The 22,735-nt window shown below is 40.8% G+C and overlaps 1 protein-coding gene across 4 annotated transcripts in view; it reads left to right on the top strand.

Annotated features, from left to right (window-relative positions):
- rabep1 (rabaptin, RAB GTPase binding effector protein 1) overlaps window positions 1–22,735 on the top strand; it is a 126,533-nt gene that overhangs the window by 68,055 nt on the left and 35,743 nt on the right. For 2 of the 4 annotated variants that reach the window (XM_063031545.1, XM_063031544.1), the window contains exons 10-12: window positions 3,786–3,890; window positions 14,119–14,235; window positions 22,246–22,344. In XM_063031545.1, coding sequence (XP_062887615.1) covers window positions 3,786–3,890; window positions 14,119–14,235; window positions 22,246–22,344 — 321 coding nt within the window. Of the gene's footprint in view, window positions 1–3,785; window positions 3,891–8,646; window positions 8,731–14,118; window positions 14,236–22,245; window positions 22,345–22,735 lie in introns of those variants that run through there. The other 2 variants (XM_063031546.1, XM_063031547.1) reach the window with 2 other exon arrangements.

The raw sequence follows: 22,735 nt of genomic DNA, 5'->3' as shown, positions 1-22,735 counted from the left end.
ACCAGAATCGAATACAATGATCAAGAATTGTTTTTGGAGATTTCAGTAGCTGTACAATGGTCTTCTGGACTGGATTTTGTAGAGTAGGGTAGTGCAATGGGTGGAAATGTACGTAATTCACAACCATCGACATTGAGTTGGGGCTCACTTCAAGAGGCTGGTCTGACGTGATGACGTAATAATGTGAAGTTCTGTTACCAGGCTTTGTGTTCAGCGTTTGGCATCAATAAATGAGTTGCTATAGCTTTTCTTAAACATAAAATGCCACATGTCATTTTATTTGTAAAAACCTACATTGGTGACCCTGATGCTCTAGGACAATTCCAGGGTTATTGAGACATGTCGGCCAATACAGTAGCTTTGAAACTGCCGGAGTTTTGGGAGCAAAATGCTGTTGCTTGATTTGTTGAAACTGAGGCCTAATTCGCGCTGAGAGAAATCCCCGCCAACAAAGCCAAGTATTTCTGTGTGATAGTGTCACTCAGCCACTCACTGTCTGAGAGCAGTGAGTCTGACTCTCTGAACATGATAAATACTGATTGCTGAAAACTCACCTTTTACAGACTTTTGAACTTCTGGTGTTTGAGTACGCCAAATAGTTGCTGTCCTTGCCTGGCCTCGGGTGTGAGGCCTTCGGAGCTGAAGTCTCTCCTGGGAAATCACCATCCTTGTTTTATTTTTAAAGAAGTCTTGATGCAACAAATGCCAGATCAAGTTTGCACAGCCCTCACTATGCACCCGTGAAGTACTATAGGGAGCTTGCTAAAGTAGTTGATGGTCTCCACTCAGGCAGGCAAATGTGCGTAATTCCTCCTCCTTTCCCTACTTTAGTAAACCCGGTCAGCAAGGCCTCCAAACAGACAGTGCCAGGTCTGTGTTTTTACCATCCTCGTTTTGGTATGATCGCTAGGAAGTGCTGACTGCCTCGCAGCTTTGACAGTGCCAGTTCAACATAATAGCAGAGGTCTGCGAGCACCATGAGTTCCATGTGTGAGTATGCGCTGCCAACATCACCTATTGATGAGAGGGCAAAGAGTGACAAAACCCTGCTGGAGGCCGCCTGTGACAACAGGATTCTGGCTTGTGGGACATGACAGTGACACTCTGCTTCAGTGGGCAACATTACACATGGGACTTTGTTTTGGCTAAAGTGGCTAGAGCTCTGCTCGGGGCAAATTTCCTGGTGCCCAAGGACCATTGGTCGATCGTAAGAACTGCTAGTTTGTGGATGTGAAGGACTTTGGATCGTTATCTTGTTCCTTCAGTAAGTTCCCCCACCACAACTCTGTCAAGCGCATGCACCATCACATGTGAGTTAACTCAATTGCTGGACAAATTCCCAAACCTCACTGAGCCACATCTGGAGGACTGGCAAATTGCAAATGTCACTCCACTCTTTAAGAAGGGAGGGAGGCAGAAGAAAGGAAATTATAAACCAGGTAGCCTAATTTAGGAGGTTGGGAATATATTGGAATATATTATTAGGGATGAGTTTTTGGGGTGCTAGTCCTCTCAAAATATACTTGCCTTCCTTACAATCAACTCAACCTGCAAGTTAACCTTTAGGGAATCCAGCGTGAGGACTCCCAAGTCCCTTTGCTCTTATGCCTTTTGAATTTTATCCCCGTTTATAAAATGGCTCATGCTTTTATTCCTTCTACCAAAGTCCATGACCATTCACTATATTCCATCTGTCACTATACCTAATTCTCCTAATATGTCTAATTCCTTCTGCAGACTCCCCCTGTTTCCTCGGTACTATCAGCCCCTCCATCTATCTTTGTATTATCCTCGAACCTGGCACAAAGTCATGAATTCCGTCATTGAAATCATTGACATATGACAAGAAAAGAAATGGCTTCAAAACTGACCCTTGTGGAACACAGTGAGTCACTGGCCACTGACCAGAAAAGGACACCTTTATTCTCAGAGAATATAAAAGCAAGAATGTAATGCTGAGGCTTTATAAGGCATTGGTCAGACAGCACTTGCTGTTTTGGACCCCTTATCTAAGAAAGGATGTGCTGGCATTGAAGAATTGAATTGACTTTATTACTTGTATCCTTCATATACATGAGTAAAAGTCTTTATGTCTCCATCTAATTGTGCAATTTATAGTAATTTATACTAAATAGCATGTACAACAGGATAGTCAATATAACATAGAAATACAGTTGTGTCAGCATGAGTTAAGCAGTCTGATGGCCTGGTGGAAGAAGCTGTCCCGGGGCTTGTTGGTCCTGGCTTTTCAGCTGTGGTACTGTTTCCCGGATGGTATCAGCTGGAACAGTTTGCGGTTGGGGTTACTTGTGTCCCCAATGATCCTTCAGGCCGTTTTTACACATCTTCTTTCTCACGAGAATGATTCCAGGAATGAAAGGGTTAACACAAGGAGAGTGTTTGATGTCTCGCTGGAATTTTGAAGAATGAGGGGGGGATCTCATTGAAACCTATCCAATATTGAAAGGTCCAGATGGAGTGCATGTGGAGAGGACGTTTTCTGTAGTGGAGGCATCTAGGACCTGAGGGAACAGCATCAAAATAAAGGAGCACCCATTTAAAACAGATGAGGAGGAATTTCTTTAGCCACAGGTGGTGACTTGTGGAATACATTGCGACAGATGGCTGAAGAGGCTAAGCCATTGGGTATCTTTGAAGTGGAGGTTGATGGGTTCTTGATTAGGGTGTCAAAGCTTACAGGGGAGAAGGCAGGAGATTGGGATTGAGAAGGATAATAAATCAGCCATGGAGGAATGGTGGAGCAGGATCAATGGGCCTAATTCAGTTCCTATGTCTTATGGTCTATTTCTAACAAGTCTTCACTTTTGAACATTTTCAATCAGTTTTCCAACAGGAATTTGTATTTGTATTCCCTGTAATCTTAAATGGGTCTATACCAAATCAAAAATATTCAAAGCTTTTTCCAGAGCTCTTCATTTGGTACATAAGTGTGCGTGTGTCTGCACACACATCTGTATCTGTTTTCATTTATTAGTTTCCTAGCCTTTTACTCTTAGTATACCTATAGATTTCTTGGGATTTTGCCTCACTCTGCAGGCCAGATTCTTCTCATTCTTTTTGTCCTATGGACAACTACACTATCCACAGGGTCACCGTGAGTCGATGACGACTCCATGCCACTCAACAATAACAACAGGTGAGGTGGGCAGTGTAGTTAGTGGGATGATTCACTTCATTAGGAAATTCAGAGAAGTTGAGGAGCTGGGAAATGTTGATGTTCAATTTAGCCTCTTTCTTTGTAACAAATTACTAAAAACTGAAACGGATAACGAGGAATAAAATTTGTATACTGGGATGTGCAACAGGAATTGAGTGAAGAATAAAGTTCTCTTGCTGTAATAATATTTAGCCTTGTTGATGACATACTGACAGGAGCAGTGTTCATAGTCAGAGGTGCAGCAGTTACAGGCCCTTTGGCCTGCCAGCTACAAACTGTCTGTCATAATCCTGTCTTTAATCATTTTATTGTTTTCATGTTCCTTTCAAAATAAACAAGGGATTTGATCATAGAGCAGGAATAAAACATTTGTGATGAAGGATGAGCCATGATCTAGTTGGACTCAAAAGGCCACATAGCCTACTAGATCATAAGGTAGAAATAATTATTCAAAATTAATTTGGTTCCATAGATGCTGCCTGGCCTGCTGAGTTCCTCCAGCATTTTGTGTGTGTTGCGTAAATTAGGAATGATATTTTTATTGAGTTATGTCTGTATTTATATGCTATCCATTCTCCCTGGCATTCATTGTGTGCTTTTTTTTCAGGTGCAGAATGCTGGCAACAAATTAGGCCGCCGCTGTGATATGTGCTCAAATTATGAGAAGCAACTGCAAGGAATCCAAGTGCAGGAAGCAGAGACCCGGGACCAGGTGAGACTGATTGTTTCAAGATAATTATTTCTCTGCAACATGGTCAACATATGTGATTTTGTTCTTAACGGAAATGTTTACATCATCACCCTTTAGTACTAATTTCAGAATGAATCCTATTTTAGAAAGATTCCAAAGACAGAAGTGAATTTATGTTCTTGAGGTATTGTATATTTTGATCCTTTCATGCAATGCAGCCAGTGAGGCTTTCATTTTAAGAATGCTTTCTGTGTGTTATTTTAAATGTAATTATAGTTGTCCTAAAATCTTCATCCTGGTTTTTTTTCTCCCCAGTTACTTCTGTTTTGAAAGTACTTTTAATACCAAAATTGATGTGACAGTAACCTTAACTTCTCAGTCTATCTATGTGGAATAGCCTTTTCATCATTTGCTTTTCAAATGTTTATCTACCCCTGCCTTAAAGTATGCTTAATGATGTTACTCAGAGATGGTAAAGTGGCCTCTTTCCAAATTGATATCTTAATTCAAACTGAAAAATGTTTCCAACCTGAGTACTACTTGTATTCCACTTCATTTTGAAATGATAGCCACTACCTATCTCAATTACTTTTCTTCAAAGCTATTACATTAGCACCTGGACGTCTCAGTTTTAAATAAAGTACCTAAAATGTTGTTGCATCCAGAATGGATGGCTTCCCAATTTGAGTTTAATTTACTACAGTTTAATTCATCCATAAAACTAGTATCCTTTTGCAGGTTCCTGGTACTATTCTCACAACTAATTATTGCATCTGAGCAAATTTGGATATGTATTCCTGTGTATAAAATGAGTTAACCCAGTATAGACCGCAGTGGTTTGTCATGTGCCACACCTACTCTGCATAAAATGTTTTTGTTCACAAGTAATTCAATATTGTGTTGATTGTGTGTTTTTGGTAACCCTTCTTATAAGAAATATTGAATACAGTTTTGATCTTTGTTGTAAGAAAGAAGTCATTAACCTGGAAAGAGTGCAAAGATTTATGAGAATGTTGCTAGGACTTGAGATCCTGAATTATAGGGAGGGTTTAGTGAGTAAGGAATTATTTCTAGAATGTAGAAGACTGAAGGATGGTCTTATAGAAGTATATAAAATCATGTGTGCATGAATGCACAGTCTTTTCTTCAGGGAAAGGAACCAGAAACTAGAGAGTGTGGGTCTAAGGTGAGAGGAGAAAGGTTTAAAAGGGACCTGAGGAACAGCTTTATGCAGGAGGTGGTGCATATTGGAACAAGCTCCCAATAAAGTAGTTAAGGCAAGTACAATAGCAATTTAAAGTAATTTGGGTAGAGATATGGACCAAATGCGGACAATTAAAACTAGCATAACTGAATACTTTGGTCAGCATGAACCGTTTGGACTGAAGAGCTAGTATCCCTGCTGTCTTGGTTGTATAATAGATCACAGTTACCAAAATAAGCATTGATAGGTTCAGTGGGGTAAGTAGATGTTAAAAGAAGTTTAATTTGGGAAAACAGTGAGATATTAGGAATAGCAGGCAGAACTTAGGGGCCCAGGTACTGAAATCACTGGAAGGTAATAGACTGAAACATGAAGTAATTATAGAATTTAATAGAGTTATAAAATCTAGTATCAGGGCTGGAATACCAAGGTGCAGCGGCTTCATCACGGTTGTACAAAACTTTCTTAGAGCTCATTTGGACCACTTCGCTCCGAGACATTAGATAGATTGGACTAGGAAAGAAGCTACATTGTTTCATCAAATGATCATTTTCTGTCATGGATGGATTACCAAAGAGAGTTCACAGAACAAGATTACATTATTTTCACTAAATATTAAGATCTATTTAGGTGGTTAACTGATATCAAATTCCGATCAAATTGGAAGTTTTGTTGGCTGAGATAGGAAGGGACGTGGAATGAAGGCAGGTAGATGGAGTTAAATCAGTTATGGAGTTAAATAGCCTATTTCTTGCTTCAAACCCACCTATTTTTTAATTCCACATTTTTTTGCTATTTTTGCATGAAACCATATCAAATGCCTCTTCGATATCTATAACTGTATTAGAAAACATATAAAAATAGAAACAACAACTTTTTTGGCACATTTGGCCCATCAAGTTCATTTAAGCCAAATTTTGCTACCCAACCTGGTCCTATTTGTATCTTCTTAATACAGAGCCCAGTAAAGTGCCACTCTTTGAATTCTCCTGTAGTCATTTGACCAGTTATATTTCATTGTAAGAAAATAGGACTTCTATCTGCAATATTTCAGTCCTCCTAACTTTCCTAGTACGGTTAGTTTTTGATTAAATCTAACAATATTCTCTTTTTCACAGAAAACAAGTACAATCAGCCAATTTTTTCCTCACTGTTACAGATAAGAAAAATTGCAAAGTCCTCAGATCAGTTCTCCACAGTTCATTCTTTAATGCTGTCACAGTCTTTTTTGTAATATGGTGACCTGTAGTATTGTGTTCTTATGCTCAATATTTCACTGATAAAGCCTGTATGCTGCCCTTACACTTTACTTACCCTGTCCTGTTCGTGTTTACATCTGTATAACTTGTTGATGGCCATCTGGATGTTCATTTTAAACTCTTGCACATAGAAGCCCAGCATCCCACAAGGACGACACCACCTCACAAAGTGACAACCAAGACAGCTCACCAATCCCTCTGTTTTCTGGGGAGGCTGAAGAGAGCTGGACTTTGCATATCCATACTCACATCGTTCTACAGATGTGCATCCTGATATGCTACATCACTGCATGGTACAGAAACTGCAATGTTGTGGACAGGAAGGCTCTAACACGGGTAGTCAAAACTGCCCAGCGCATCGCTGACACCAGCCTACTTGCCATCAAGGATATGTATACAGAAAGATGCTGGGAAAAGGCATCATGAAAGATCACCCCCTCCCCCCCCACCTCCCCGGCTCGTGGACTGTTTGTCCCATTTCCATTAGGTAGCATTCACGCCAAGACCACCAGACTCAAAAACAGTTACTTTCCCCAAGCAGTAAGGCTAATGAGCACCTCCATCCACAAACCCACCCCTCCACACCCCCAACCACCACTCCTTTATCATTTCCTGTCAGTCACCTATGTACAGACACCCCGTGCCTAACATCACTTTGTATATGCAATCTATGTATATAAGCTAATTACGCATATTTATATTCATTGTTTTTATATTATTGTATTCATTATCTTATTTTTTGTGCTCTATTGAAGTTCAAAGTAAAATTTATTATCAGAGTACATGTCACTACATACAACCCTGAGATTCTTTACTTAGCAAACGTGTAGAACAGTAACTGTAAGCTGTAAACAAACTGTGCAAGTCAAGTCAAGTCGCTTTTTATTGTCATTTTGACCATAAACTGCTGGTACAGTACACAGTAAAAACGAAACAAAGTTCCTCCAGGACCATGGTGCTACATGAAACAACACAAAACTACACCAGACTAAGTGAGACAACACAAGGCAACGTAAAACAACATAAAAACTGTACTGGACTACAGACCTACACAGGACTATATAAAGTGCACAAAACAGTGCAGGGCAGTACAATAAATAATAAACAAGACAACAGGCACAGAGGACAAATTACAATATAATAAATGATGTAGATGTCAGTCTAGTCACTGGGTATTAAGGAGAATGCAGATACAAGTAAATAGTAATAAATGATGAGCATGAAATAACAGTATAAGAGTCCTTGAATGAGTGTAGTTATCCCCTTTTGTTCAAGAGCCTCATGGTTGAGGGATGGTAACTGTCATGAACCTGGTGGTGTGAGTCCTGAGGTTCTTGTACCTTCTCCCTGATGGCAGCAGCATGAAAAGAGCATGGCCTGGGTGGTGAGGATCTTTGTATGCTGCTTTTCTATGTATCAGATCCAGAGTAACAGTTATTTCGTTCTCCTTTACACTTATGCACTGGACATGTTATTAAACAGTCTTGAATCTTGAAACTTAACTGCCTATCTCAGCCAGCATCCCCTGCAATTCTCACCTTGGTTTTACTATTTAACTTGAAAGCCAATGGGTCACAGTGGATAGACGTTACTTTTAATTTTGTCTTCAACCAAGATTTAAATTTTGGTTTGTATTATGAACTTCTATGCTTTTGTGAAAAAATTCTATTCTCTTTTAAAAATATTATGACTCCTGATGCAAGGGGATGGAGATTTGTTTTGTTTAGTGTTGTATTCTATGCAAGATTTGAGATGTGCAGTCTATTCGTCAATATTATTTTTATGTCTTACATTTGTGATTTTAATTTAGACATTGTAATTGAGTGACAAAGATGTCCTAAGCAGTTTTTAAATTTTCTCATTGTACCAAAGTGGTTGTCCAGTATTAAGTTGAAAGAATGTGCACATCAAGTTTATTGTCATTCAACCACACACATGTACTCAGCTGAACGAAACATCATTCTTTTGGAGCCAAAATGCAAACACGGTCACTCACACACAACACATATATTATGATTCTGCACACAGTCACAAAATAATAACAGCCAAACAAGGACCCTGAGTGACCTGGCCAGAGGTTTGACAGGTTGACATTAAGTGTGAGATGCATGTTTATGGGAGGCAGTATCATGTTATTGGCATTATTATACAGTGGTGTGCAAAAGTTTGGGCACCCCTGGTCAAAATCTCTGGTGTTACTGTGAATAGCTAAGTGAGTAAAAGATGACCTGATTTCCAAAAGGCATAAAGTTAAAGATGACACATTTCTTTAATATTTTAAGCAAGATTACTTTTTTATTTCCATCTTTTACAGTTTCAAAATAACAAAAAAGGAAAAAGGCCCGAAGCAAAAGTTTGGGCACCCTGCATGGTCAGTACTTAGTAACACCCCCTTTGGCAAGTATCACAACTTGTAGACACTTTCTGTAGCCAGCTAAGAGTCTTTCAATTTTTGTTTGGGGGATTTTCGCCCATTCTTCCTTGCAAAAGGCTTCTAGTTCTGTGAGATTCTTGGGCCGTCTTGCATGCACTGCCCTTTTGAGGTCTATCCACAGATTTTCGATGATGTTTAGGTCAGGAGACTGTGAGGGCCATGGCAAAACCTTTAGCTTGCACCTCTTGAGGTAATCCATTGTGGATTTTTGTAATGTGTTTAGGATCGTTATCCTGTTGTATTCTATGAAGAGCTTGAACAAGCAAAGAATGGATGCAAACGTCAAGATATTGTTATTATGGGAGATCTAAATGCTAAAGTAGGACAAGGTGCTGATGGAAATACCATAGGAAAATTTGGACTAGGGGAAAGAGACGAACAAGGTGAGAAATGGGTAGAATGGTGCATGATGAATAATCAGGTCATTATGAATACCTACTTTAAAAACTATCCAAGACGCTTGTGGACCTGTAAAAGTCCAGGTGATAGCACTAGTAATCAAATTGACTTTATTACTATAAATCAAAGATTTAGAAACTCAGTGACTCAATGCAAAACATATCCAGGTGCAGACTGTAATAGCAACCATAACCCAGTAGTATGTCATGTAAAAGTAAAACTTAAAAAAACTAAAGAAGCAGAAACCTGAAGAATCCCTTGACTACTTGCAATTAATTAAAGAAGAAAACTTAAGACAAAAATTTACAATTGAAGTAAGGAATAGATTTCAAAATCTAGAAATAGAATCTGTTGAAGATGATAGCAATCATGTAGAAATGAAATTTAACTCTCTAAAGGATGCCTTAGTAGAGTCAGCAAAGTCAGTGATTCCTAAAAAAGAAAAAAGCACAAAGAATAAATGGATGACAGATGAAATCAAAAATCTAATGGAAGAAAGGAGACGGAAGAAAACAAATCCAATAGAATATAAGTCCTTAGATAAAAAAAAGTTAAAAGCTTATGGCAAAAAGCCAAAGAAGAATGGTTAACACGAGGAATTCTGCAGATGCTGGAAATTCAAGCAACACACATCAAAGTTGCTGGTGAATGCAGCAGGCCAGGCAGCATCAGAATGAAGGGTCCCAGCCCGAAACGTCGACTGTACTTCTTCCTAGAGATGCTGCCTGGCCTGCTGCGTTCACCAGCAACTTTGAAGAATGGTTAAACCAGGAATGTGAGCAAATAGAAAGAATCCCTATCACTGATCCAAAAAGGTTACATCAACAAATCAAGAATATCACTGGTAAAAAGCTCCTCTGTTCTTCAGGTGGATGTTTGAAAGCAAAGGACAGTACTATTATCATGGAGAAGGATGAGATTATGAACAGATGGACTGAGTATATTCAGGAATTGTTTGAAGACCATCAAGGCGAAAAACCTGAAGTTAAGAAAAACATTGAAGGTCCAAATATTTTAAAATCTGAAGTTCGTAATGCAATAAATAAGATGAAGAAAGGAAAGGCAGCAGGTCCTGATGAATTAGTAATAGAACAAATTATCGCCCTTGAAGATTATGGAATTGAAAAACTTACTGATTTAATCAATGACATTTATGAGACTGGAATAATACCAGAAGAGATGAAAAAATCAGTATTTATCACTCTTCATAAGAAACCTGGAGCAACAGAATGTGAATTACATAGGACCATAAGTTTAATGAGTTATATCACCAAGATGCTTCTAAGAATTTTGATGACAAGAGCTAAAAGTAAGATGCAAGCTGAAATAGGCAAAGAACAATGGGTTTTGTGAAAGACAAAGGTACAAGAAACGCAATATTGATGTTAAGGATACTATCAGAACGAGCTATTCAAGTGCAGAAAGATTTGTTTGTTTGTTTTATCGACTACACAAAAGCATTTGATAAAGTGAAGCACAATAAGTTATTTGAAATATTACAGAAAACTCTAGATCTAGATTCGAAAGACCTCCGCCTAATCAGAAATCTGTACTGGGAACAAACTACCGCTGTAAGAATAGATGGAGAAGTGAGTCAGTTTACGAAAATCAAGAGAGGCATTGAACAAGGGTGTCTTTTCTCCCCTGATTTATTTAATGTGTACAGTGAGACAATATTACAAAAAATAAGAGACATCTTGGGAATCAAAGTTGGCAGTGAAAACATCAATAATTTCAGATATGCAGATGACACTGTTAATTGCAAGTACGGAGGAAGAACTACAAAACTTAATTGATATAATTGTTGAAGAACGTGCAAAAATGGGTAAAATGGGTCTATCTGTCAATTGCAAAAAGACAATTTCTGGTGATATCCAAAAAGAAGGAGAATCCTATCTGCAGACTGAGAATAAATAGGGAAGACATAAAACAAGTACAGAAATTTTGCTACTTAGAAAGCTGGGTGACATTAGATGGGAGGTGCGACTTGGACATTAAAAGAAGAATAGGGATGGCAAAAGACACCTTTTACGGGAATGAAGAGTATACTGACCAATACTAAACTAGGCATGACAACCCGCCTCAGAGTACTGAAATGTTACATTTATCCAGTTATGTTATATGGCTCAGAATGTTGGATAATATCTAGTAACACGAGGAAACGAATTGTAGCAGCAGAGATGTGGTTTTTGAGGAGGATGCAAAGAATATCATGGACGAAACAAATCTCTAACAAGGATGTCATGACAGAGCAAACACAAAAAGAGATAATGTATGAGATCATGAAAAGGCAACGTAACTTCATTGGACATGTGATTAGGAAAGAGGAGTTAGAATGCACGGTAATTATGGGAAAGATTGAAGGGAAGAAAGCAAGAGGAAGACAAAGACAAATGATGATGGAGACAGCAGCCAGAGAACTGGAAATGAATATCAATGAATTGATCCACTTGACCCGAAACAGGAGTGTGTGGGCCATGGCAGTCAAAGCTCAGACTGGGCATGGCACCTGATGATGATGATCCTGTTGTAGAAGGCATCCTCTTTTCATCTTCAGCTTTTTTACAGACGGTGTGATGTTTGCTTCCAGAATTTGCTGGTATTTAATTTAATTCATTCTTCCCTCTACCAGTGAAATGTTCCCTGTGCCACTGGCTGCAACACAAGCTCAAAGCATGATCGATCCACCCCCGTGGCTAACAGTTGGAGAGGTGTTCTTTTCATGAAATTCTGCACCCTTTTTTCTCCAAACCCTTTTGGCTCATTGCAGCCAAAAAGTTCTATTTTAACTTCGTCAGTCCACAGGACTTGTTTCCAAAATGCATCAGGCTTGTTTAGATGTTCCTTTGCAAACTTCTGACGCTGAATTTTGTGGTGAGGACGAAGGAAAGGTTTTCTTCTGATGACTCTTCCATGGTAGAACAGTGCACCACCACTCTAGAGTCTGCTAAGTCTTCCTGAAGGTCTTTTGCAGTCAAACGGGGGTTTTGATTTGCCTTTCCAGCAATCCTACGAGCGGTTCTCTCGGAAAGTTTTCTTGGTCTTCTAGACCTCAACTTGACCTCCACCGTTCCTGTTAACTGCCATTTCTTAATTACATTACGAACTGAGGAAACGGCTCCCTGAAAACGCTTTGCTGTCTTCTTATAGCCTTCTCCTGCTTTGTGGGCATCATTTATTTTAATTTTCAGAGTGCTAGGCAGCTGCTTGGAGGAGCCCATGGCCGCTGATTGTTGGGACAAGGTTTGAGGAGTCAGGGTATTTATAAAGCTTTGATATTTGCATCACCTGGCCTTTCCTAACAATGATTGTGAACAAGCCATAGCCCTAACAAGCTATTTAAGGTCTGAGTCCTTGGTAAAAGTTATCTGAGAGCTCAAATCTCTTGGGGTTCCCAAACTTTCCTTTTTTCACTCTAAAATTGTACAAAACAAAAATAATACACTAATCTTGCTTAAAATGTTGAAAAGAATGTTTCATCTTTAACTTTATGGCTTTTGGAGATCAGTTCATCTTCTACTCACTTAACTATTCACAGTAACAGAAATTTTGACCGGGGGTGCAGGCCCCACCATTGGCGGGGGGGGGGGGTGCGCACTGGTGCGCAGTGTGTTGGAGCCAGGGATTTTGCTGTCTGTGGTCTCTTCGTCAGGAAGTCCAAGATCGAGTTACAGAGGGCAGTGTTGAGACCCAATATGGAAAAGTTTTCCACCAGCTTGTTGGGAATGATTATACTGAAAGCAGGAATGAAATCACTGAATAGAATTCTGACATCAGAGACACCATTATCCAAGTGGGACAGGACTATGTAAAGGGCGGAGGCTATGGCATCATCTGTGAACTGGGAGAAGTTCAGTGTGGTGAGAAGGCTGGATTTATTGCAATTCATGACCAGATGCTCGAAACATTTCGATATTACTGAGGTCAGTGCCAAGGGATGGTAGTCATTGAAGCAGAATACAGTCGGCTTCTTGGGCACTGGGATGATGGTGTTGGTCTTGAATCCTGTGAGGATGGTGATTTGATCCAGGGAAATGTTGAAGATGTCAGTAAGAGCATCTGCTTGCTGGGGTGCACAGTCTCCAGGTATATTGTCAGGCCCTTGGGGGGGCTTTCTTGCTGACACATCACTTTGTGCATCAAAACAGGCCATTCAAATAAGATTTGATTGAATTTGCAAGCCTGATATTATAGCAAGTTTAATGATCTGTAAACATATTGTGTGATATAAAGTAAACATGCATGGAAGTTGCAGCAGGGAAATATTCCAACAGGCTAACCAGAGCCAGCCAGTGTTTATGCTTGGCAATAGCATCAGTGTTCATTTTGTCTTCTATATGTAACCAATTTCCTTCATGCTGGTGCTTCTGCAGCCCTTTTTAAAACTACTTTCTATTGGTTTCCTGGTGTCCATGGTGTTCTTTTTCATCCTTCACTCAATATATGTACTTTTGTATTGCTCACTCACTCAATTTTGTGTATTTCCACATGTTGCTGGGCCTTTGTGATCACTCTTTCCATATTTCTCCTGTGCCTTTTTCATTTGTAGCATGTGGGTATTGCTAGCAAGTCCAATGACCATTGCCCAAGTTGCTACCCTGGACTTGCTGGATTATTTTATTAGGGCATTTATGAGTCAGGCATATCTCTCAGGGTCTGGAGTTACACTTTGACTGAACCAGACGAAGGCAGTAGATATTGAGCCAGGCAAGTTCTAATGACTGCATGTTCATTTAATGGTGAATTAGTTTTATTTCAAATTAAACAAATTAAAATTTCCTGGATCATTAGTCAAGAAACTTAAACAGATGCTTGTTTTTTTAAAAACAACACAATATTTTCTTAGATCAGCAGTCTTTTCCTCATAAATTGTGCATAGAAATATTGAAAGTTCTTGCTGTTTGCACACGCTGAATTCCCTCTGAGATATCTGTCTGATTGATGACTCTACAGGTGAAGAAGCTGCAAGTGATGCTCCGACAAGCTAATGAACAGCTGGAGAAAACAATGAAGGAGAAACAGGAGTTGGAAGTTTATGTCAAACAGAACTCTGATGATACAAGTAATCAGGTAGCTGGGATAGCCACAAAATTTCTAATACTTGTACCTAGCATAGCACACAGAATGCACTCCCAGGAATAAGTGCTAATGAAAGCATTATATTCAGGAAACTGGTAGTGCTTAGAATGAATTGCCCAGTATAGAGAGGCTGCCAGTGTGGGTGGGACAGAATGAGCCTTTCCAGCAGCTCAGCACTGGGCTGTGGGCTCAGGCTCTGTCCTTTTGGCACAATGTGTTAAGGCTGTTACTGAGGATGGCTGCAGCTGCTCAGTGTTACGCTGCCTGGATCTTACTGACTCACCCTGATGGAAGCCCCTGTTTGTTTGGATGAAGATTAGCAAACCCATCAACTCATCATGTACATGCAGACCTTTATCCCATCTGCATTAATCCTATTTGTCTGTATCATTATTGCCTTTCCTGTTTAAGCATCTGTCCTAACAGTCTGGTTCTGAGATTCCTTCATGGTTTACGCTTGTAATTATAGAAAAGTCTCTGCTTAGAAATGCTCAGCCAAATAGCAGGAGTCAACAATTTGATCGCATCCACCAAGTGGACTGTCAACCTGTGGAGCATTGGCTGCCTGTCCCTAGTAAACACAGCACTCTGCAGGCCAGACTGAGGCCAAAGTACCTCATCTCAGCTCTGAGTGGTCCCACTATTTAACCTTGCCTGTCCAAGATTAGCCCTCAAAGGCAGCCTCTCCATACTGAACTGGCTAATTCATTGCTGGGAGAATGACATCAAAGGGCAGAAATTCATGGCAGGTTGCTGGCACAACAGCACACAGTGTCAGGGAGGGTAGCCATAGCACATCACAGCAGAATCAATTTTTTTTGTACGGGGGGAGTGCTTGTCTAAATTTTAGTCTTCAGGTGGGAGGACTAAATCAATCGCACTAAGAGATGTACAGTGTATTTGTAATTCAGATAGTTCAATAGCTCCATTTAATTTCAGAATGTAGACAATCTACAACCTGAAATTCTTCCTCTCTGCAGATATCCTGAAAACAGAAGAACCCCCCCCAAAAAATGAATGACAGGAAAAGTGTAAAAACCCTAAAGTCCACTCCCTCCCATGCATAAGCAGCATCAACTCTCCCCTTCTCCCCTCCCTCAAATTATTCTAGCATAAAGCATCAGCATTCCCACCATGCAAGTAAAGCCCCCAAAGAGAGACCATGGTCTATAGTCCATTAAAAACTTAATTGTTCACTCCAACATCTCTGTCTCTCTCTGTCTCTTTCCACCGCGTCAGGGGAGACAACAGTCACTATTTCGATGTTAGTCGTTCCTTTCTATTTTGAGTTCTCCAACTCGAGAATTGGCAAATGGATTACTGAGTACAGAGCCACTCTTGCTGTCTTCGATGTTCCGGCTCCTGTTACATTTCAGTATGCAACACCGGGAAGAATTCATGTCCACAGGGCCTTGTAGGCCCTGAAGCCGCCTGATTTCAGGCCAAAATGCAGCTGATGGCGAGCTCCAAGAACAGCAAAACACAGTCCTGCAGAACCTCAGTCTTTGAATGCTGCTGTAGACCAAATATCACGATAGGACCCCCAACAATTCTGAAAAGGAAAACAGAGACATTAGAATAGGAAGAATTTAACTGTTTCGCTAATAACTAAGAGACACCACCGTCTGGTGCCATCTTTAGCTCTGCTCACATCATAATTAGGTACAAACATACATTGAACTTGTGATTTTTTTTTGCCATGTGTAATAGCTACATGCAAACTGCTGCAGGAACTCAGCAGGTCAGGCATTATCTAGGAAGGGAAATGAACAGTCAAAAATTTGGGCTGAGACCCTTCATTAGGACTGCAAAGGAACGAGACGGGAGCCAGAATAGGGCGGTGGAGGGGCTATGGAGCCCAAGCTAGCAGGTGATGTGAGAAGAGAGAGATGAGAGAACTCTGGGTAATAGGTGGAAGAGATTAAGTGCTGAAGAAGCAGGAATCTGTTCAGTGAGGACTTTAGACCATGGAATATAGGGAAGGAGGTGGGAACCAGAGGGAGGTGATGGGCAGATCATGAGGGCAGGGTAGTAGAGAAGGGATGAGAAGGTATGTACTCTGTGCGTTCAAACATAACATCTTCAATCCTGTAACAGTCACCCTTTTTCATTTTGTCCCCCTTTTACACTACAACTTATCCCGCTGACTGCAATTATCTGAGTCTCAGTACACACTGCCTCTGTTTGTAAACTAATGGCCCTCTCACTCTAGTTCTCATCCCCTGCTAAATTAGTTTAAACCCACCCCAACAGCTTTAGTAGACCTGCCTGCAAGGATAGTGGTCCCTTCAGGTTCAGGTGTAACCCGTTTTTTTTTTTTTTTTGCAGAAGTCATTCTTTCTCCAGAAGAGATTCCAATTATCCAGAAATCTGAAAGCCCACCCCCTGCACCACTTTCTCAACCATGCATTCATCTGCCAAATCATCCTGTTCTTATCCCTCACTGGCTTGCGGCACGGACAGCAATCCAGAGATCGCTGCACTGGAGGTCCTGCTTTTAGCTTTCTAACTAGTTCCCTAAATTCTCTCTTCAGGACCTCCTCCCTTTTCCTACCTACATCATTGGTGCCAGTATGTACCAAGATTTCTGGCTGCTCACCCTCCCTCTTTACAATGTTGTGGATGTGATCTGAGATGTTCCTGGCACTAGCACCTGGGAGACAACGCTCAGTTGTCACTATCGCGTCCACAGAATGTTGTGTCTGGTCTTAACTATGGAATCCCCCATCACTACTGCATCCCCAGCTCTCTCCCCTGCCTCCCCCACTTTCCCTTCTGAGCCACAGTGCCAGATACCCAGTTGCTGCAGCTCCCCCTGGTATGTTGTCCCCCTCAACAGTATGTAAATCGGTATAATTATTATTGAAAGGAATGGCCACAGGTACTCTGTACTGGCTCCCCACTCTAACACTGGTCCACTCACACAATATACTGCATCCAGTGCTCCCGATGCGGCCTTCTATATCTTGGCGAGACCCGACGCAGGCTGGGAGACTGTTTTGCTGAACACCTATGCTCTGTCCGCCAGAGAAAGCAGGGTCTTCCAGTGGCCACAAATTTTAATTCCACGTCCCACTCCCATTCTGATATGTCTATCCACGGCCTCCTCTACTGTCAAGATGAAGCCACACTCGGGTTGGAGGAACAACACCTTATATTCCGTCTGGGTAGCCTCCAACCTGATGGCATGAACATTGACTTCTCTAACTTCTGTTAATGCCCCACCTCCCCTTCGTACCCCATCTGTTATTTATTTATCTTTTATTATTATATTTTTTTTCTTTCTCTCCTTTTTCTCCCTCTGTCCCTCTCACTATACCCCTTGCCCATCCTCTGAGTTTTTCCCTCCCTCCCCCTTGTCTTTCTCCCTGGGCCTCCTGTCCCATGATCCTCTCGTATCCCTTTTGCCAATCACCTGTCCAGCTCTTGGCTCCATCCCTCCCCCTCCTGTCTTCTCCTATCATTTTGGATCTTCCCCTCCCCCTCCCACTTTCAAATCTCTTACTAGCTCTTCCTTCAGTTAGTCCTGACGAAGGGTCTCGGCCTGAAACGTCGACTGTACCTCTTCCTATAGATGCTACCTGGCCTGCTGCGTTCACCAGCAGTTTTCATGTGTGTCACACAATGGCTGCCTTATTTTTATTTGCCTGTGCTAATGCATGAGGCCTCCTGCACTGATTCGATAGCAACTGCGTCATATGGCTGGTTAATCAGGAAGTCTATTTTCATGTTGTAAATTCTTCTATGATTATAACTCAGCCCCTACAGAAATATCTTCTGCGGTTCCATCAATTACCCCAGAAAGTTCAAGAGCCGAGGGGCAATGTTGGAGGCATTGATCGTGTGGATAGTCAGAGGCTTTTCCCCAGGGCTGAAATGGATAACACGAGGACACAGTTTTAAGGTGCTTGGGAGTAGGTACAGAGGAGATGTCAGGGGTAAATTTTTTATGCAGAGAGTGGTGAGTATGTGGAATGAGCTGCCGGCCACAGTGGTGGAGGCGGATACAATATGGTCTTTAAAGAGACTCTTGAATAGGTACGTGGAGCTCAGAAAAATAGAGGGCTATGGGTAACCCTAGGTAACTACTAAAGTAAGTACATATTCAGCTCAGCATTGTGGGCCATTGGAACTGTATTGAGCTCTAGGTTTTCTGTTTCTAATTTGCAGGGTGAGTCAGTGGTGAAGAAGGCAAATGCAGTGTTATTCATTACAAGAGGATTTGAATATGCTGACATTGGAGAAGTTTCAGAGGAAGTTCACGAGAATGATTCCAGGAACGAAAGGCTTATCATATGAAAAGCAATTGATGGCTCTGGGTCTTTACTCTCAGGAATTTAGAAGAATGAGAGGGGATCTCATTGAAACCTATCGAATGTTGAAAGACCGAGATAAAGTGGATGTGGAGGATGCTTCCCGTGGTGGGGGAGTCTCAGACGAGAGGACACAGCCTCAGGATAGAGCAGGGGTTTCCAACCTGGGGTCCATGGACCCTTGGTTAATGGTAAGGCTCCATGGCATTAAAAAAAGTTGGGAACCCCTGGAATAGAGAGGTGTCCATTTAGAACAGAGATGAGGAGGAATTTCATTAGCCAGAGGATGGAGAATCTGTGGAATTTGTTGCTATAGGCAGCTGTGGAGGCCAGGTCATTGGGTGTATTTAAGGCGGAGGTTGATAGATTCCTGATTAATCAGGGTATGAAAGGTTACGGGGAGAAGGCAGGAGAATGGGGTTGAGAGGGAATTGGATCAGCCATTATGAAATTGCTGAGTGAACTCACTGGGCTGAATGGCCTAATTCTGCTCCTATGTCTTGTGGTCTTATGCCACCTTCTAGCACAAAGTTTGTAGTGCTGCAGGACACAGTCCTTCAAGTGTTGAGTGTCCTTGTATGCCAGCCACTGAACGCATGCACGCAGTTGAACAAAACAGTTTAAGAAGGTAAATGTTGGCAGGGCCTTCATGGTAGGAAGATTTGAATACAGGGGCAAGGATGTATTTCTACGGTGCAGCATTGGATGGCCCAATCATCATGTGTGGAGAGGTAAAGTTGATTAGGTTTGTTTTCACTAGAATTTTGTAGATTGAGAGAACCCTGTGATCTGTCTCAGACGATGTCAGGCTGTCTTTCAGGAGGGTGAACCCTCGTAAGGTGGCAGGTCCCAGTGGTAAGGCTCTGTAAACTGTGCCAACCATCTGGCGGGTGTATTCATTTTCAACCTCTCATTGATACAGTCGGACGTTTCCACCTGCTTCAAAAGGGCGACAGTTATACCATTGTCCAAGAAGAGCAGTGTGAGCTGCCTCAATGACTATCATCCAGTAGCGCTCACATCTTCAGTAATGAAACACTTTGAGAGGTTGGTCATGGCCAGAATCAACTCCTGTCTCAGCAAGGACCTGGACCCACTGTAATTTGCTTACCGCCACTGTAGGTGTACAGCAGATGCAATCTCACTGGCTCCTCACACAGCCTTGGATCACCTGAACAATACAAACACCAATGTCAGAATGTTGTTCATTGACTACAGCTCAGCGTTTAACACCATCATTCCTACAGTCCTGAGCAATAAGCTATGGAACCTGAGTCTCTGTACTTACCCCTGCAAATAGATCCTCAGTTTCCTAATCAAAGAGCACAGTCTGTGTGGGTTGGTATTAATAATTCATCCTTGCTGACAGTCAACACAGGCACACCTTAGGGCTTAACCCACTGCTGTACTCTCTCTATACCCATGACTCTGTGGCTAGGCACAGCTCAAATGCCACCTAGAAATTTACTGATGATATAACTATTATTAGCAGAATCAGCTGGAGACAAGAGGGCATACAGGAGCGAGATATACCAGCTAGTTGAGTGGTGTCACACCAACAACCTTGCACTCAAAGTCAGTAAGACCAAAGAGCTGACTGAATTTCAGAAAAAATAGGATGAGAGATCACAAACCAATCCACATAGAGGGATCAGAAGTGGAGAGAGGAGCAGTTTCAAGTTCCTGTGTGTCAAGATCTCTAAGGATCTAACCTGGTCCCAACATATGGATGCAGAAGGCAAGACAGTGGTTATATTTCATTAGCAGTTTGAGGAGATTTGTTTCATCAGCTAAAACATTAAACCTCTACAGATTAGAGAGCATTCTGACTGGCTGCATTACTCATATGGGAGGGATGTGCTGCTGCACAGGATCAAAAGAAGCTACAGAAAGTTATAAAATTAGTGAACTCCATCTTGGGTACTATTTTCCATTGTATCCAAGACATCTTCAAGGAGCGGTGTCTCAACAAGGTGCCATCCATCATTCAGGACCCCCACCACCCAAGACATGTCCTTGTCTCACTGTTACCAGCAGGATGGAGATACAGAAGCCTGGAGGCACACTCAGCCATTCAGGAACAGCTTCTATCCCTCTGCCATCTGATTCCTAAATGGACATTGAACCCTTGAACATTACCTCACTTTTATTTCTGTTTTGGCACTATTTTAAAATTAACTATTCAATATACATATACATACTTTACTTGATTTACTTATTTCTTTCTAAATTATCATGTATTGCATTGTACTAAGTTAACAAACTTTACAACACCTGATTCAGATTCCAATTGAAACTCGCAAAATACAAATCAGTTTCATGTCATACAGTAAGTCAGTAGATTAGAACTGAGATGGGGAAGAATGGGTTGAACCTGTGCAAGTCATTACTGCAGAGGGTTGCAGTGGTAAGTCATCGTAATATTTTTGAGGACATGTATAAATGTTTAAACACAGAAGGCATCAAGTAGTATGGGGTGGGAGTATGAATACGTCATTGAGACAGAGCTTGCAGTGAATGGCAGAGAAGGGTGGAATGACGTACTTCAGTTTTCTGAGCTCCTGTGTATCCAATCAATGCTGATATCACACGTGCCCAGCAGGGATCTTTGCATGTAGCTTGGTAGCCATTTTAGCCAGCTAATATTCCTTCATTTAACACAGGCACTGGAGAAATCTAGTGATTTATAGCTAATTTGGCACAATTGTGCAACTGCACCTACAACATTATTACATCAAATGTCTCACCCCTTGAGTCAAATGGTTGTGGGTTCAAGTCCAGCTCCAGAGGCTTGAATGCATAATTGAACATTGTAATTCATACACTGATAAGAATACTGCACTTTCAGAAGGTGATATTCCTCAAATCTTCAACCAAAATTTAGTTTGACCTCTCAGGTAGTTGTAAAAGATTGCATGGAACTATTCAAATAAAAACGGCAGATATTCTGCTGAACATTTGCCCTACAGTTTGCATTAGAACTATAGCTTAATTGTTTACTTCATTGCTCTTTACTGCCTTCCCTGCATTACAGTAGTGCATCTCCTTCAAAAATGCTTCTTTGGTTGGGAACCAGCATGGAGTGTCAAGAGCTATGAAATGTACCATATAAATAAGTTCATTCTTTCATTGGAAAAAAGACTCCGTGAACTATCAGTGTAGCCTTATGGTCAAAACAAATTAATTAGCTTGGTATCAACATTTACCACTTCATTTGAATTTAAGACTAGTTATTTTCAAATATTTCATATTCTACACTATAGAGCATAGAACAATACAGCACAGGAAGTGGCCCTCTAGTCCATGAATTCCGTGCTATGACTTGTGTTAAACCCAGGGTGTACTGGCTACCCAAAGGAACATGTTACTTTTGTAACAGAGAATGTTCTGATCAATTTCGACCAAAGGAAATAATTTTATAGTAAACTAAGAAATGCAAAAAAGCTTGAGTGAAGGAATAATCTCAGCAACCCTGTGACTATTACTGTATTTCTGTCCTTTGAAATAGATTACTCCACTTGCAGAGCATTTTGTAAGTGCACGTGATTCAGTAATTTAAAAATAATCTGAAATATTTTCTGGGCTATGTTTTAATTGAGACATTGAAAGAAAACTTTGAATAAGCATTGTGATAAGGCCAGCATATCTTGTTCAACTCTTGGTGTTTATTGTGCTTATATTCTCCCAGGTGGCTAGATTGATGCAACGAGCACAGGAGGCTGAGAACTTGCTTACCAACGTGCAGCAGTTGTTTTCCCAAGCCCAACGAAGCACCCAGGAGCAAATGGTTTGTCAGAGTAGATTGGCAAATTTTGTTTTGGATGCATTTATGACTGTGGCACTTACTTTTTTTTTTAAATTTTATTTTTATTTGGATAAGGAATTCACAATTATCATGTACTTTTTTCACACATATAACCTTTTCCATTTTTTTATATGTATAAAACTACAATTATTTATACATTCTTAAGTACACATTGAGATGATATAAAAGGAAAATAAACATTTAAATAGATAATTATGTACTGTGGAAAATCTAACCTATTAGGCTAAGTAATGAAATCAGTTGTTAAGAAAAATGGTAATAATAGTTTCCATACAACCCTTCTGGACCATTTCCACTGGTCCAAAATGTTGCATACAAGCCTATATACCAACCATTGTAGGTGTTTATATCC

Source organism: Mobula hypostoma, chromosome 23 (genome assembly GCF_963921235.1).
Source record: "Mobula hypostoma chromosome 23, sMobHyp1.1, whole genome shotgun sequence".
NCBI lineage: Eukaryota > Metazoa > Chordata > Chondrichthyes > Myliobatiformes > Myliobatidae > Mobula > Mobula hypostoma.
This window is presented reverse-complemented; position numbering and strand designations above follow the sequence as displayed.